Raw genomic sequence first — 16,001 nt, forward strand, 5'->3', positions numbered from 1 at the left:
GGAGAAAGAAATGGCAAGCTTCAGTATCTTTTCCAAGAAAACCCCCAAAAGGGGTCACAAAGAGTGGGACACACCTGAGAAATGACTCAACAACAGGTACAAGAACAAGACCAGATAATCCCTTTTACTTCCAAGACCCTAGATTTAACAGAATTCAGATTGGGCCTGGGGATGTATGGCTGGTCTCCTCCTGCCCACATCTCTCTTTGCTCCCCATACCAGGCGAATGCCCCTTTTGCCACTGAGCCATTCCCTTTTCGGCAAAGGGCAGAAGCAAGCTGCCCTGGGTGAAACTTGACTGAGACTTTTGTTATCAGATTTGTCTACAAAGTGACTTCAGAATTGGCCCCTCCTCAACAGGAGCTCAGGTGCTTCCTTCCTTCCCTAGGAGATCAGATGGTGATCTGCCTTGAAGGAAGGATTTAAAGAGATCATTGTTCAGGGAGACTTGGAGAGGCTAACCAGGTAGGTTAGACTTGTTCCTGTCTTTGGGGTTTGGTGACAGATAGGGCAGTTCTGAGAGAATGGGGTGGTCCTTGTGGGGTGCCAGAAGGCAGCATTTGAATCCTTGAATGTTCATGTCAGAGGGGCCTTAGAAGAGATACCTAGTCCATCCACCTAAAGAAACCGAGGCCACAAGAGGAAACCCAGAGAGGCAGCGTGTGTCACAGCAGGACCTTTGGACTTGGCAGTGTAGGTCCGGATTCCAGGGCCTCCTCTGAGAAGGTCATTCATGTTAGTGGACCTCAATTTCCTCAGTTATCTCTAAGATCCCTTTCCAGCACTAGAATTCTATGATGTAATGTGACTAGCCCAAGGTCACACAGTAAGTTAGTGACATCTGTGGGGATTGGATCCTGAGATCTGAATCACAGTCCTCTGCACTGCCTCTTAAAATGCTTATTTTCATAGTTGCCTTCTGCTGGTCTCATTTTAAAAATAGTGCCGTCTCTCACACACACACACACACACACACACACACACACACACACACACACACACACACACAAGCTGGAGGCCAAAGCTTGGGGGTTTTGACTACCTGAGAGAGAAAAATGAAGGGCCAACCAACAGCTGCCTCTCCAGCAGGGGCCAGGTAGCTGGAGGCTTCGTTTCTGTCCCACGTGAAATCCAAGCCCATTGAAGAGGTCAGCTTTGTTTACAGTGTCTCGGCAGCTCAATTACACCACATACAGTAATTCTCATCACGCTGCCGGTAATTTCACTGACTTACCAAGCAGACATCATTTCCTGAAAGTCAGCCCTGGTCTTAGAGGAAGTAAGCGCAGAGGCTTCATGACTAAACAGCCTATGCAAATCTCCTTGCCTCTGTCCCCTCCCAGCCAGGGCTGCCACCTCAGGCTCCTCTCTCTCCTTGCCAGTTTTCTCTCTGTCAGTTGCCTGGGCCTTGCTGCTCCTTCTGCTGCTGATGCTGCTGCTGCTGTCATGAATGTGTCTTTCCCCCTGCTTGGCTGGGAAAGGGGCGCCTGTCCTGTGGGCTGCTCTAAGCCCAGAGTCCTTGTAGCATGGCCCAGATGCAGTTTTGGCTCCAGTTCTCAGCACTTAACCAGGTAATCCTGCGCATGCTCTTGTCTCTGTGCCTGTCTCTTGTTGGCCTTGGATAATAGAGCCCAGGTCAGAGTTCACAGTTTCTGGGAGTAGGCTATTGACCAGCAAGGCATTTGGGTGAAGTGGGGGGCGGGACTGGGGGAGGTCTAATACTGCTCTTAAGGTTTACAGCAGCTCCTAGAAAATCCTGTTTGTCAGTCTTAGAAACTTTCGGAAGGAGAATTGGATGGGAGATGACTTGGAGGCTGGAAACCCTGGTTCTACTTCTGACTCTTGCTTTGCAACTCTGTACAAATCACTTTCCATTTCAGTGCCTCAGTTTCCATATCTGTTTGCTAAAATGAAGGTGGTTTCTAAGGTTCTTTGTTCTGTGTTCTGAGCTTCCCTCTAATTCTTACTTCCTGTTCCGTGAGTCTGGCCTGATCTTTCCACTCTCCTCCCACCCCCTACCCCACCCCCTTTTTAAGCCCCTTTGATTACCCTCCAACCAGTTCTTCAGAAAGGATTGTCTGGAGTTGGAAGGCACTTGAGAAGACATAGACCTTGAAGAACTGAAAACTTTTGTTGGACCAAGTGTGTTTGGACTTGTAAAGACGCTGCTGAATGTTGTTGAAAGAGAACCCAGGAATCCCTGTTCCTGGGTTCTCATTATGCCATGCCACTACATTCCTTAGATCTAGTAAACTAGCTATGTGGCCCAAGAGAAGTTGTTTTCCCTCTCTGGGTCTAGCTTTCTTATCCATACTGAATAAGAATACTAATCTTGTGTACACAGAATCATAGACATAAAGGTGGAAGGGATGATAGGGGCCATCTCATTCAACCCCTTCATTTTACAAATGAAGAAAATGAGTTTGAGAGAGATTGCCTTTACTGAAGTCCTTCGGGTCCTTTGCCTCTACAGCCGGACCTTGATGCCTTTTGTTCTTGCCAGTGGCACAGAGCTTTTGTGAGGCTCGACTTGGGTACATGGAAAACATTTTGTCAACCATGAGGAGCTTGCTATAACAGTTCAGGAGCCTCAGATTCATCCACATACCCATCCTCTCTAACCAGCTCTAGTTGCAGCTCTTCTCTGACTTAGTAAATCTTTGAGAGTTGCTGTGGCTGGTTGCAGCCTTCCTGGGGATGAGCCCTTTTGTACTTAATGTGGCCAGACCTCATCTGTCAGACTATTACATCTGGGCCCATGATCTCTCTGAGCATTGCCTTGTAGAACCCCAGGATCATCTGCACCCCAAGGGAAAGAAGCACAGGGGAGCTTGAGTAGAGCTCTCCAAGTCAAGGATCGAGTTAGGATCTTTCCCAGATTCTAGTTTGCTGAAGTCCTGGCAAAGGGACTTTAAACTTTAGAATGTGTGGATTGCTTGAAGGAAGTGAGGACGTTTAGCTTGGATAAGAAAAAGCTGTACATTTGCTGTCTTTAATTTGGGGAAGAAGGATCTTCTTTGTTCTACTTGACTCCAGAATTAGAAATTTGGGGCTGAGGGTTTGTTCTCACAGGGAGAAATGCTTTATTCAGAGCTGTCAGGAAATGGAGTAGTTGCTGGTCTTGGTAGGTAGTGAAGTCCTCATCATTAGAGATCTTCCCACAGAAGCTTGTGTCTGACCAAGTCAACAAGCATTTATTGTGTGCCAAGGTACTGTGCTAAGCTCTGGGGATACAAAAAAATGGCTTGTTGAATGTATCAGGAGGAGGAGTCCTTCTAAGAGTTGGACTCAGTTGCCTGTAGGGTTCAGACTTTGATATTCTGATTCTGAAGGGTTTAAAAACCTTTTATCAAGCAAAAGGCACCAGATAAGAGTATAAGTGTAAGGGGGCAGGCAGCATTTTGAAATTAGCCCTTGATTCACAGTCCCAGGTAGCCTCAGAGTGGTGCGGATTTGCTACAGTGTCTTAGGTTTGCAGCTGCTAACCCACTAGACTGTATTAGACAGGAGACCTTCTCTGTCCCCCAAGCCTAGGCACATAGTAGGCCTCAGGAAATCCTTGTTGGCTCATTGGTTGATTTAACCACCTCAGTTCTCATACTGGGTTAGAAATCTCAGCTCCTTTACAACCTCCCCCATCTTTCCAAAGAATGTTTCTGGGTGCAAACTTTCCAAATTTAGTGCTTCTTTATTTTCACATGCTATTTTTGAATAACATGTTGCTTAGTTTGGAGAAGCTGAAATAGTTTCAACAGCTGCAGTTTGGAAGAAAATTATCTTGGAGTCAAATCTCTATGCCAGAAACACAAAACTTCACCTTTTGTTTCCTGTATTTTGTTTCTTCCAGAGAGAATAAGAATAATAATAATCCATATTTATGGAGCACTTTAATAAACTATTATTTCCTTCCCGGGGCAGCTAGGTGGCACAGTGGATAAAGCACGGGCCCTGGATTCAGGAGTTCCTGAGTTCAAATCCGGCCTCAGACACTTGACACTTACTAGCTGTGTGACCCTGGGCAAGTCATTTAACCCCACTGCCCCATTAAAATAAATAAATAAATAAACTATTATTTCCTTCCCATTGCCATGAGGCAGGGAGGTCTCGTGAGATTTGTTATCCGTGTTTTATTGAAACCAAGGCTCAGGTAGGTTGTAGCATCATAGATTTTAGATCTTGAAGACACCTTGAAGTGGTCATCTAATCTAGCCCTCTCCTTTCATAGATGAAGAACTGAGGCCCAGAGAAATAAAATAAATTGTCCAAAGTCACATTGCAGAGCAATGTTAGGATTAAAACCCAGGTCCTCTGGCTCTAAATCCAAGGCTTGTCGTTTTATATCATGTTGCCTCTCTTTGTGGCCCAAAGTGTCAGAACCCAACCTTGTGCCTCATTCATCAAGCTCCAAGTGCCAAGGCACTTTCTGTTGTACTACCTTGGTGTTACAGGCAAAGGTATTCTTCCTTCCTTATGCCCAATGGGCTGTAAAGCTGTGCATACCCTTTGACCCAACAATACCTCTATTAGGTCTTTTCCCCAAGAGATCATAAAAAAGGAAAAAGGACCCACATGTACAAAAATATTTATAGCTGCTCTTTTTGTGGTGACAAGGAATTGGAAATTGAGGGGATGCCCATCAATTGGGGAATGGCTGAACAAGTTGCGGTATATTAACGTAATGGAATTCTATTGTGCTGTAAGAAACTATGAGCATGAAGAGTTCAGATAAACCTGGAAGGACTCACATGAAATGATGCTGAGTGAGATGAGCAGAACCAGGAGAACATGGTACACAGTATCAACAACATTGTGTGTTGATCAACTGTGATAGACTTGACTCTTCTCAGCAATACAATGGTCCAAGATAGTTCCAAAGGACTCATGATGGAAAATGCTCTCCAAATCCAGAAAAAAGAACTATGGAATCTAGATGCAGATTGAACCATACTATTCCTTTTTTGTTGTTTTTTTCTTTTTTGAGGTTTTTCCTTTTTGCTCTGATTATTCTTTCACAGCATGACTAATGCAGAAATATGTTTAATGTGATTGTACATATATAACCTATATTGGATTTCTTGCTGTCTTGGGGAGGGGAGAGGGAGAGGAGGGAGGGAGAAAAAATTGAAACTAGAAATCTTATGAAAAGAAATGTTGAAAACTTAAAAAAAAAAAAAAGGTATTCTCTCCTTGAGCAGGTTTCTAAGTAAATTCAATTTAGTTGCTAATGGTTAATATCTCTAATAAGTTTTGGAGTTATCAAATCTTAGAGCTGGAAAAGACTTGTAGTACTAAAGTATGATAGAGGCCTGAACTTGGAGCCAAGAGACCTGGGATCTAGGCCTGGACCCACCACTCGTTTACAAGGTCTGTGAGAGGGGCAGCTGGGTGGCACAGTGGATAAAGCACTGGCCTTGGATTCAGGAGGACCTGAGTTCAAATCCAGACTCAGACACTTAACACTTAACTAGCTATGTGACCCTGGGCAAGTCACTTAACCCTCATTGCCCTGCAAAAAAACAAAAAAAAAATATTTTTTTAGTTTAATATATATATATTATATTAATATAATATAATATAATTATAATATAATATAATATAATTAATATATATATATTATATTAATATAATGGAACAAAGGGCTATTGACTTCCTCAAAGTCACACTACTGGTGCCAGCTCTCTTACTTCTCCCTGATTCCAGGGCTTTTTCCACAATGCCATATACACTTAACCCACCTACCTTGGCCTAGCTGTATGTCCTCCAAAAAGTATTTACAGTAGGTGCTTTATATATATATTGGTTGAATGGATTCAAATAATTCTGAACCCTGATAACCTCCTCTCCAAACATACCTTATATTTCTATTCACCATCTTCTTTAGTCGAGATTTAGAATTTTCCAACCTTGATATGGACAATCCTTTTTGTTTTGTTTTTGTATTTTTTTTTCCTGAGGCAATGGGGGTTAAGTGGCTTGCCCAGGGTCACACAGCTAGTGTCAAGTGTCTGAGGCCAGACTTGAACTCAGGTCCTCCCCAATCCAGGGCTGGTGCTTTATCCACTGCACCACCTAGCTGCCCCTGGACAAACCTTTTAAAAATTTTTTCTTTTTCCTTTTTTGGCCTACCCCTATCATTTTGATATTGTGGGCCAAGGACAGTCTTTGGTACCTGACCTTCCTGATAGGAAGGAATCAGGAGTGTTGGCCCCAAGTTTCCTCCATCCCAATCCATCTTCCACACAGTTGCTGCCAAAGAGATTTTTCCTAAAGTGTTAGTGTCACCACATCTCTCCCCTATTCATAAACTCTACTGGCTAGCTATGGTCTCTCAAATATAAACTCCTCTGTCATTTAAAACCCATCAGCCCCATCTGCTATCTGCGTGCCTTTACAGTGGCTATCACCCATGCCTGGAACGGGCCCCCACCTCTTTTCCATCTTTCACAATCCCTAGTTTCCTTTGAACCTCATCTCAAGCTCCACCTTTTACCTGGAACCTTACGTGATGCTGCTAGTGTTCCCGCCCCCAATTAACTTGTATCCAGCTATATATGTATGTATTCTTTCTTCTGGCTAGAGTGTAAGGCAGCTGGGTGGTACAGTGAGTCAGGAAGACCTCATCTTCAAATCCAGCCTTAGACACTACCTGTGTGACCCTGGTCAAGTCACTTCACCTTTGTCTTCCTCAGTTTCCTCATCTGTAAAATGGGGATAATAAAAGTACCTACTTCCTAAGGTTGCCTTGAGAACTTAATGAGATATTTATGAAGCACTTCGCAAATCTTAAAGCACTATCTAAATGCTAGCTATTATTATAAACGGTAAACTCCTTGAGAGCAGGGACGGTTACATTTTTGTCAATGTATCTTCAGTTCCTAGTATGGTCTCTGTTACATAGTAGGCCCTTAATAAATGTATATTGATAAATTAGTTGAAATGTTGGTCTTGTGTGGGTAGACCACACTCCTTCCAACCTGATCATTTCTGCTCCTTCTTAGTCTTTTCCTGACCTCTCTCAGGCAAGAAAGCACAGGGGGGAAGTTGCAGAAATCTCTGAGTTGTTAATAAATAGCTGTTATTTCTATAACATCAAGTCTTCCAGAGGCTAGATTGCTATTACTTAATCCTCACAACTTCCCTCTGAAATGTGGGATGGGAAAGGGCCCAGGGTGCCTATTTTACATATGACAAAACTCAAGAGTAAATTGCCCAAGGCTCATAAAATGGCAAAACTAGGATTCTTAAGATCATAACTAAGAAGGGGACCTTAGAACTTATCTAATCCAAGCCCTTAATTTTAAAGATGAGCAAACGAAGACCTAGGGAGGTGACATAGCTTGCCTGAAATTTCCCAGATGAGAAATAGCAGTGCTGGGATTCAGCCCCAGGTACCCCAAAATGCCATCCTTGGTTCTCTGTCATCCTTACAGATTCATTGCTCTTCCATCCAGCTCCATCATTTAAAGCAGGGGAAGAAATGATCAGTCTCTGGAAAGGTTAATGAATGAGCTGGGAGAAGGTGAGAACAGTGGCTGTGAGGCCCATTATTCATTCAGGGTCTATCCCAGAGGGCCCCTTTGCCTGGTAACTTGACCTTGATCTCATTTCTCACTGTTTTATGGGATTGCACTGGGATTTTTAAATAGAATCAGCCCTGTCATTTGAGACACTTTTAGCCTAACTGGACAGAGCACTGCCCATGGGGAGTGATTAACCCAACACTAACTGTTGCTAAAGCATTGGATTGTCTGAGTCTGTCTAGTCTCTTAATTACATTGCTCAACTTCCCCCAGAGGTAGAATCCAGAAAATCTTAGCATGGTGCCATGGGGCCACTACATGCCAGCCCAGCATGACCACAGTGTTCCTGGCTGACCTTGGCTAAGTCTCTTCTTCTCCGTGGGTCTTAGTTTCCCCTTCCGTAAAATGAGGGAGAAGTTAGCAGCAAGTGATCTGAGCTAGGTCTCTTCCCCTCCACTTCCGCAGAACAAGAGAGCTGGCCAAGACTCTACCAAACTGGACACATTTAGGTTATAGGCCTGGTGATGAACTGTGTGTCTCTATCCATGGACCAGCCTTTCTCATTTGGGAAATATTGATCATTCATATATGTTCACTGAAGGGTAGTCACATCTCCTGATGTCTATATGTCAAGTCTCATAGAAAGGTTGTAAGCTCCACATAGGCAGTGTATGCAGTATGACACTTCTCTTTGCAAAGAGGAAGTAGAAGTGCATTTTCTCATCTCTTCAGCAGGTGTGGTCAAGCCTAGTAACCATTAGACTGAGCCCCTTGAGGGCAGGGACTGTCTTTTGCTTCTTTTTGTATCCTCAGTGCCAATGCCTGGCACATAGTAGGCATTTAATAATGTATATTGACAACTTTTGACTGATTATAATTACACAATGTCCGTTTTCATGAAGTTTTTTGGGGGGGGAGGAGGGTGGAAAAGATAGTGTTCTTTGCATTTACAGTATTTACTAATAGTGTATACTGTTTACCTAGTTCTTCCTACTTTGTTCTGCATCAGCTCAGGTTTTCCCATGCTTCTCAGAATTCTTCACATTTATTGCTTCTGACAGTGCTATAATATTGCTTGCACTACAGTTTGTTCAATCATTCCCCAGTCAGTAGACCCCTCCTATATTTCTAGTTTTTGACAACTCTAATGGTTTAATTTTACCGTTCAAAAGTGGGGGTTGAGATAAGAGCCTGGGACTTGCCCAGTGTTGGTCGGAAATGCGGTGAATACATCCATGCATTAATTGGACAATGATTTCCTAATCATCTTCTATGTGGTCTAGTCTCTTTCGGGGATAGAACAACTATTTCCATTTCTATAGCACCTTTAAGGTTTCCGAGGGCTTTTCCTCAGTAGTTTTGTGAGGTCAGTAGCTACAAGTATCATTGCCCCTAGTTTCAAATGAGAAGACAGGCTCAGGGAGGTCAAGTTACTTGCTTCTTCTTGCATAACTAGTCTTTATTGGAGCTGGTCTTTAAACAAATCAGCCAACTTTTACTAGGCACATACTATGTTCAGACCTCTGAGTCCCTGTGAACTATTTAAAGTGAGCTAAAATTAGTCTCCACCTCCTTGGAGCTCAGGCTAGTTGGAGAATAAGAAGTAAACCCAGGTTGCCATAGTACCGTGCAGAGTGGGATTGGGAGATAAGCGTAGCTCCTACCTGTTTTTTGCCTTCCGAGGCCAACGTTCTTTTCCCACCATCCCCAGATGGTTCTATGATCTTATCAATTGTGGATTTTCCATCCACGTATGCCAGTTGCAACCCATCCATGCCTGTTCAACTTTTCTTCGTGACATTTTTTTCCTTAAAAGTTGTGGGTGTCCTATGAAATCTTAATTCAGTGAGCATACTTCTTCCAATAGCTGTTATAGGATGGTCTGCCTATCTTTATACCTCTTAAAACACTATGTAAATGTGAACTTTTATGGTTTTTTAAAAGTTGCACTTCATATAGGTATGTACCTTAAGTATCTGCGATTGTTAGAGACAAAAAGCCAAAATCCATACTCAGTAGACCTGACTATAGGGTTTATTGAGAACAAACAAACCAATTTAATGGAAAAGGAATCATGTTCAATTCTACATTATTGCCCCCTCTCCAATTGTCTTGTAGTTAGTTCAGTCTAGATGTTGGCCTAACCACCAGAGCCTTGGTAGATATTACGGGCTGTGTGGTGTTTTATACAGAGATATTCACATCTCTTTCAAATTATCAAAGGTAAGAAAACCCTTTGTATCTCATTCCTAAATTATAGAAAGCTAAACTCAAGGCTTGTGAGAATTCTTTTGGTATCAAGGCTCCTAGATACTCCACCTATTATCTATGTGCTCCCAGATACTCCAGTCTTATCTATCTAATAGTCCCTCTTCTCCCCGTGAGGTATGGGGCTTTATCCAGTTACCCTGCATCATTCGGGAGCTGGCCTTTGGCATGACTTGTGTTGTATTCTCCCTCTTCTTCAAATTTGAGTGGGCCTCTAGAGTTTTGCTGCCATCTAGTTATAAAACATCTGGGTGGGGGGCAGCTAGGTGGTGCAGTGGATAAAGCACTGGCTTTGGATTCAGGAGGACCTGAGTTCAAATCCAGCCTCAGACACTTGCCACTTAACTAGCTGTGTGACCCTGGGCAAGCCACTTAACCCTCATTGCCCTGCCAAAAAAAAACATCTGAGTTTGAATTTCAGTTCTGCCACTTCCTGGCTATTTGTCCTTGAACAAACCTTTCTCCCTCTCTCAGCCTCAGTTTCTCCATATTTAAATTGGTAAGAATAATCCTCAAACTACCTTCTTTACAGTGTTGCTATGAGGAGAGCTTTTTGTAAATGTGCAGTTTTAGGTCTGGTGAATAGTTATTAAAATGTTGTCAGTTGTTTCCATCATGTCTGACTCTCCATGACCCCATTTGGGGTTTTCTTGGTAGAGATACTAGAGTGATTTTACCATTTCCTTCTCCAGCTCATTTTACAAATGAAGAAACTGAGGCAAACAGGGTTAAATGTTTTGCCCAAGGTCACACAGTTGGTAAGTAGTGTCTGAGGGATAATTTCAGCTCACATCTTCCTGACTCCAGGCCTAGGGCTCCATCCACTGTACCACCCAGCTGCCCTATTCATTATGCTAGTAGTTTACATTTGTCTGGTGCTTTTACAGACCTGTTTCACTAGAATATCACAGGCCCAGGAAATAGAGACTGTTCCAATATTATCTCGTTTTATGGGAAGACTAGTGAGGGGCAGAGGCAGCTCTAGAACGAGTATCTTCTTCGTGTGTGTGTGTGTGTGTGTGTGTGTGTGTGTGTGTGTGTGTGTGTGTGTGTTGGGCAATGAAGGTTACGTGACTTGCCCAGGGTCACACAGCTAGTAAGTGTCAAGTGTCTGAGGTCAAATTTGAACTCAGGTCCTCCTGAATCCAGGGCCAGTGCTTTATCTACTGCGTCATCTAGCTGCCCCACGAATATCTTCTGATTGTAGGGTTTGTTCTATCATGCAGGTAAATCTCCATTTTCTACCAGCAGTTCTGCTTGGTTTCTCCTCCAGAAAACCTCCTGCCCCTCTTTGTTGTCTTCCCCTATTCAATTGCAAGCTCCTTGAGGACAAGGGCTTGCCCTTCTTTCTCTGATTTCTATCCCCAGTGCTTATCACAGTGCCTGGCACCTGGTAGGTGCTTCATAAATGCTTATTGAATTGTTTTTTGAAAACTGCCCAAGTGCTCCTCATATCATCAGACTGCTGGTGGAAAATAGGCAAAGTTGCAAATGTTGACCTTTTCATTTCCTTTTTAAAGATCGTTATTCTCCTGGAGTCCCAAGTTCCTGAGACCTTGCTCTCTTCCTGCTTCTCCCCGCTTGCTTCCCATGAGCTGTGCAGAATGCTTGCCAGGGGAGACTGTTCATCAGCCCTGTCACAGGCAGCAGAACATTCTTGGGGGAGGGCTTCCTTTGGATACAGAGAGAAGTTTTTCTTTCCTGTCAGTTTCAGGCACCTGGCAGCCTGGCAAATGAGGTGCCATCCTCAGCCCCTCTGGGTAGTTTTGTTCTTGCTGGAGGCAACATGGTCTATTGCAAAGAACCCTGGACTTAGATTTAGTAAAGTCCCAACTTCTTTATTAAGCCGAGTGACCAGGACCAAAGGACTTCCTCTCCCTGAATCTCACTTTTGTCAGATTCAGAATGGAGATATCTTTAGAACTTAGTTCAGAAAGTTGCTGTGAGATTCACTCTCATTATATTAGTGGCACGATTCTCATTTCCTTCTCCAGTAGGAATGGGAGATTCCAGGACTGTGTTCTCCACCACCAGTGTCTTCAGATAGAGGCTGGATGACTGCTTGTAAGGTGTGTTCGAGAGGAGAGTCTCACTTTTAGTAGAGTTTGGATCAACTAGCTCTTCCAGTTCTGAAATTATTTGAATTAAAGTGGATTTCTAAAAGGATCCTTGGGATTGGGAGGAGATTAAATCAGTGCACTGAGGCATGACATAAGGAAAGCTTTCTAGCCCAGGGCACCAAACAGTTTACTGGGTTCTAGGCCTGGCTCTGCCACTGACTGGCATGATGTTGGCCAGCTTCCCTACCCTTACAGGCTTTTTTTCCCCAAGTTCTATAAAATGAAGGAGTTGAACTAACTGAGCTCTAGTGTTCCTTTCAACTCTGAAACTCTATAGAGGATGCGCCTTTCAGATTGCTACAGTTTTGTTCAACAAAAGGGTCACATTGGTGCCCATAAGAGTAGACTAGTAGCCCAGCTTAGCAGAGGAGTAACTCTCCTTCATAGCAGAGCTACCCATGCAACACTGATTCCATGCCCATCAACAGCTATCTTTTTTTTAATAGTATTTTCCCCAATTATATTTAAAAATAGTTTTCAACATTCATTTTTGTACGATTTTAAGTTCCAAAATTTTCTCCCACCTCCTTTCCCTCCCCCCTCCCAAATCCAGCAAACAATCTGGTATAGGTTATATATTACTACTTTTTGGGGGGAGGGGAGCAGGGCAATCAGTGAGGGTTAAGTGACTTGCCCAAGGTCACACAGCTAGTGTGTCAAGTGTCTGAGGTCAGATTTGAACTTCCTGAATCCAGGGCTGGTGCTTTGTCCACTGCGCCACCTAGCTGCCCTTAGGTTATACGTTACAATCATGAACAACTATTCTTGAAGGCAAGAAGGGACATCAGCATGCAAGAGCTGTGAGATGCCCGGGACATCCGGGGAGCCTTAACACATACCTCTCTGCAGGCCTACTTTCATTTTGCAAACAAAGGGACTAAAATGTCCCTACCCTTTGACCCAAAGTTCTGTTGCTACACACATATCCCAGGGAGGTCAGTGGTAAAAAGGCCTCACATACACCAAAATATTTGTAGCAGCACTTTCTGTGGTAGCAAAGACCTAGAAAACAAAGTAAATGTCCATCGATTGGAACTGTTGTTCATGGATGTAAAATAATAATGATAAAAAGTAGATAGATAGATAGCATGTAGCATCGACTGTGTGCCAGGCGCCAAAGCTCTTCACAAATATTATCTCATCTGATCCTCACAACAACCCTGGGAGGTAAAGTATTTTTATTATTCCTGACTATGCTGTAAAAAATAACAAATATAATGAATATAGCATGGAAAAACATACACGTTCTGATGCAGCGTGAAGTACGCAGAGCCAAGAAAACAACATTGAGTGGCCACATCAATGCAAATGGAAAGAACAAAACTCAAAAAACGATCTAAAATCAGTGCTGCAGAATTATAAAAGACAGACTTGGCCCCACAAAAGAGATAGGAGAAGACACTTCACCCCCTCTCACCTCTCAGCAGAAGTGGGGGATCCACGAGTGTGAAACGTTGCATAGGGTGTCAGATTGTTTTCAATGTGTTGATCAATTCTGCTGAATTTTGGTCATCTCTCCCCCCCCCCCCACACCTACCTTTCAAAGTTCTTTGTTTAAGGGATTTCTCTTTGGGAGGGGTACATTTACACGATGCACAAACAAAAAGTATTCATTAAAATCTATTTTTAAGAAAATCTAGTCAGCCCACTGAACTGTTGAATGGGGAGCACCCAGGAGCTACATTATGAGGTAAGAGGAGAGGAGCCACCTACAAGGGCTACCTAGAACCTTTCTCAGGAACCTCCAGCCTGCCGTTGTGGGGACAGGTTGAAGAAGAGATGCCTAGTAAGAGAGTGAGCGAAACCCCAGGGTAAGGAAGCGGTCCACGCCCGCCACAGGACCACTGATGAGAGTCAGAGACTATTGGATGAGATCTCATGACTGGATTGGTTTGGCCCTTATTTTTTCTTTCTTTCTTTTTTTAAAAGTCCAATTTGGGGCAGCTAGGTGGTTCAGTGGATAAAGCACCAGCCCTGGATTCAGGAGTAACTGAGTTCAAATCTGGCCTCAGATACTTGACACTTACTAGCTGTGTGACCCTGGACAAGTCACTTAACCCCCATTGCCTTGCCAAAAAAATAAAAAATAAATTTTTAAAAAGTCCAATTCAATAGTAGAGAGAAAATCCCTGTAAATGTACCCTTGGTCACTGGGTTTCAAAGATTGGCCCTCCTTAAAATCAATGTTCGTATTTTAGTTCTTGGGAACCATCTGTCTCCCTTCTCTGCACTCCAAGGCCTTTATCCTTTCCCACTGGATCCCTGGGACACCCCATAGAGTCCACCAGTCATCAGTGAGGGCCTCATGCTTTATATTAGCTGTCTTTCCTCTCCAACTTGGTCCCTCCATCCAGCAAGACTAAGCCCACTGTAGTTCTGTTTCTTCTTAGAGTTGATAAAATGTACTTTTCTCACTTCTTTGTAAAAGTGAAGGATTATGGATGAGTGATACCTATACATAATGTCAGATTTTGGTGATATTTTGATTAGTTTTGCTGAACTTATTTTTTCTTTCTTTTTATTTTAGTAACGATAGCTCTTTGAGTAGGGAGAAGGAGATAAGATGAGGAACTATCTCCCTCCTTTGTTAGAAGGGAAAGCTTACGAGGTAGAGCCCCAAAAAACAAAAAGCAGTGATGAAGCTTTTTATATAAAGTGCTCTTGATTCACATAACTTGATACCCTTTGGCTGGTCATCCCTTTGCCCTTTGTGTAACTATTTTTCCCCTTCTTTTGAATTATAAGTTCCTCAAGGCATCCTAAGGGAGTGAGGTTCTGAGCTGAGATTTCATCATAATGGAAATCCCCTCCACTGATGGAAGATGATGGGTAATTTTTAAATGTATAGTCTGAGAGTTGCCTGAGGGACCGAGAGGTGAAGTAATTTGCCCAGAGTCACACAGGATGTCAGAGGGAAATCATGAACCCACATCATCCTGACTCTTCCCACCCCCACCCCTCTCCATGCTGCCTCTTATTAAAGGTTTGGGTTAAATTGAACCAGAGCGAATTCATGATGGTATAGTATCAGGAACCCCAAATCTGGAGTCAGCATTGTGGGGTTCAGATTCTGGCCCTGTTTCTTCCTACTGCTCTGATCTCAGGTCAGTTCCTTCATTCTTCTTTGGGTCTCAGCTGCCTCCTCTGTAAAAAGGAGGCCTCAGACTAAGAATGTCTCCAAGTTCCGCCCCCCAGCTCTCAATCCTATAATCTTCTTAGTTGGCTCTCCAACAAGAGGGTTCCAGACTTGTGGTAGAGACGTTTGGAGGTTAGGGAGACCCCTCTGCAGAGCTCCTCCCATCCCACCACCAAGGTAGGTCCAGGTGACCTGTCCGTATTGTCCTCTTGAGAAGTGACCCTTTGCATACCGTGAGCATATATATGCAGCATCTCCAAGCTGGAAGGGCCATTGGCGTGACTGAGCTCTGCGATGCCTCTCCCTGCACTCCACAGTCTGGCCACATTGGTTTTCTTGCTGTGTTTCACACCCAATTCCCTATTGCCCATCTCTCTGCCTTGGCACTGACTATTCCCCCTGCCTGCAGCATTCTCCCTCCTCACTTTAGCCTCTTCGAATCCTCGGCTTCCTTCAAGACTCAGGTCAAGTGGCACTGTCTGCATGAGGCCTTTCTCCCCACTCCTCATGTGTATTTCCTATATGTGCATGTTTTTGTGCACCTCCCCCAACCCCATCAAAATGTAAACTCTGACATGTGTCTTTGAGTTGTCTTTCTTATCACCATCCCCTCGAAGGTTGTGTAGGGGGTTGGGGAGTGGGCATAGGTCATTAAGGACACTTCTTAGACCATTCAGTCCTGATGGATGACAGTGTCCTGTCCTTTCCAAAGCAGCTGGAGCTGTCCAATTACTGCTTAAGGAACAACTGCCCAATTCTGAAGAGACACAGGCATTCAACTCCCTGGACATTTGCACAGCTGGAATCCAGGGGTCTGAGTGACTAGGTTTGCTGTGAACTTAAAAATCTCCCGTTTCCTTAGGCAGTCATTACTTTCATCCCCAAGGCAGATGCCTGGGAAATGCTTTGATGGACTTTCTCTACAAGAGCTTGCTGGGAAACTGGGTTTTTACTGTG

The 16,001-nt window shown here is 43.7% G+C and overlaps 1 protein-coding gene across 1 annotated transcript in view; it reads left to right on the plus strand.

Moving 5' to 3' along the window:
* The first annotated feature begins 1,391 nt into the window (after positions 1–1,391).
* The window catches only part of SBNO2 (strawberry notch homolog 2), a 67,951-nt gene continuing 53,341 nt past the window's right edge, over positions 1,392–16,001 (plus strand). The window contains exon 1 of the mRNA XM_043976139.1: positions 1,392–1,571. Coding sequence (XP_043832074.1) covers positions 1,527–1,571 — 45 coding nt within the window. The 5' untranslated portion in view covers positions 1,392–1,526. The remainder of the gene's footprint in view (positions 1,572–16,001) is intronic.

Source organism: Dromiciops gliroides, chromosome 1 (genome assembly GCF_019393635.1).
Source record: "Dromiciops gliroides isolate mDroGli1 chromosome 1, mDroGli1.pri, whole genome shotgun sequence".
NCBI lineage: Eukaryota > Metazoa > Chordata > Mammalia > Microbiotheria > Microbiotheriidae > Dromiciops > Dromiciops gliroides.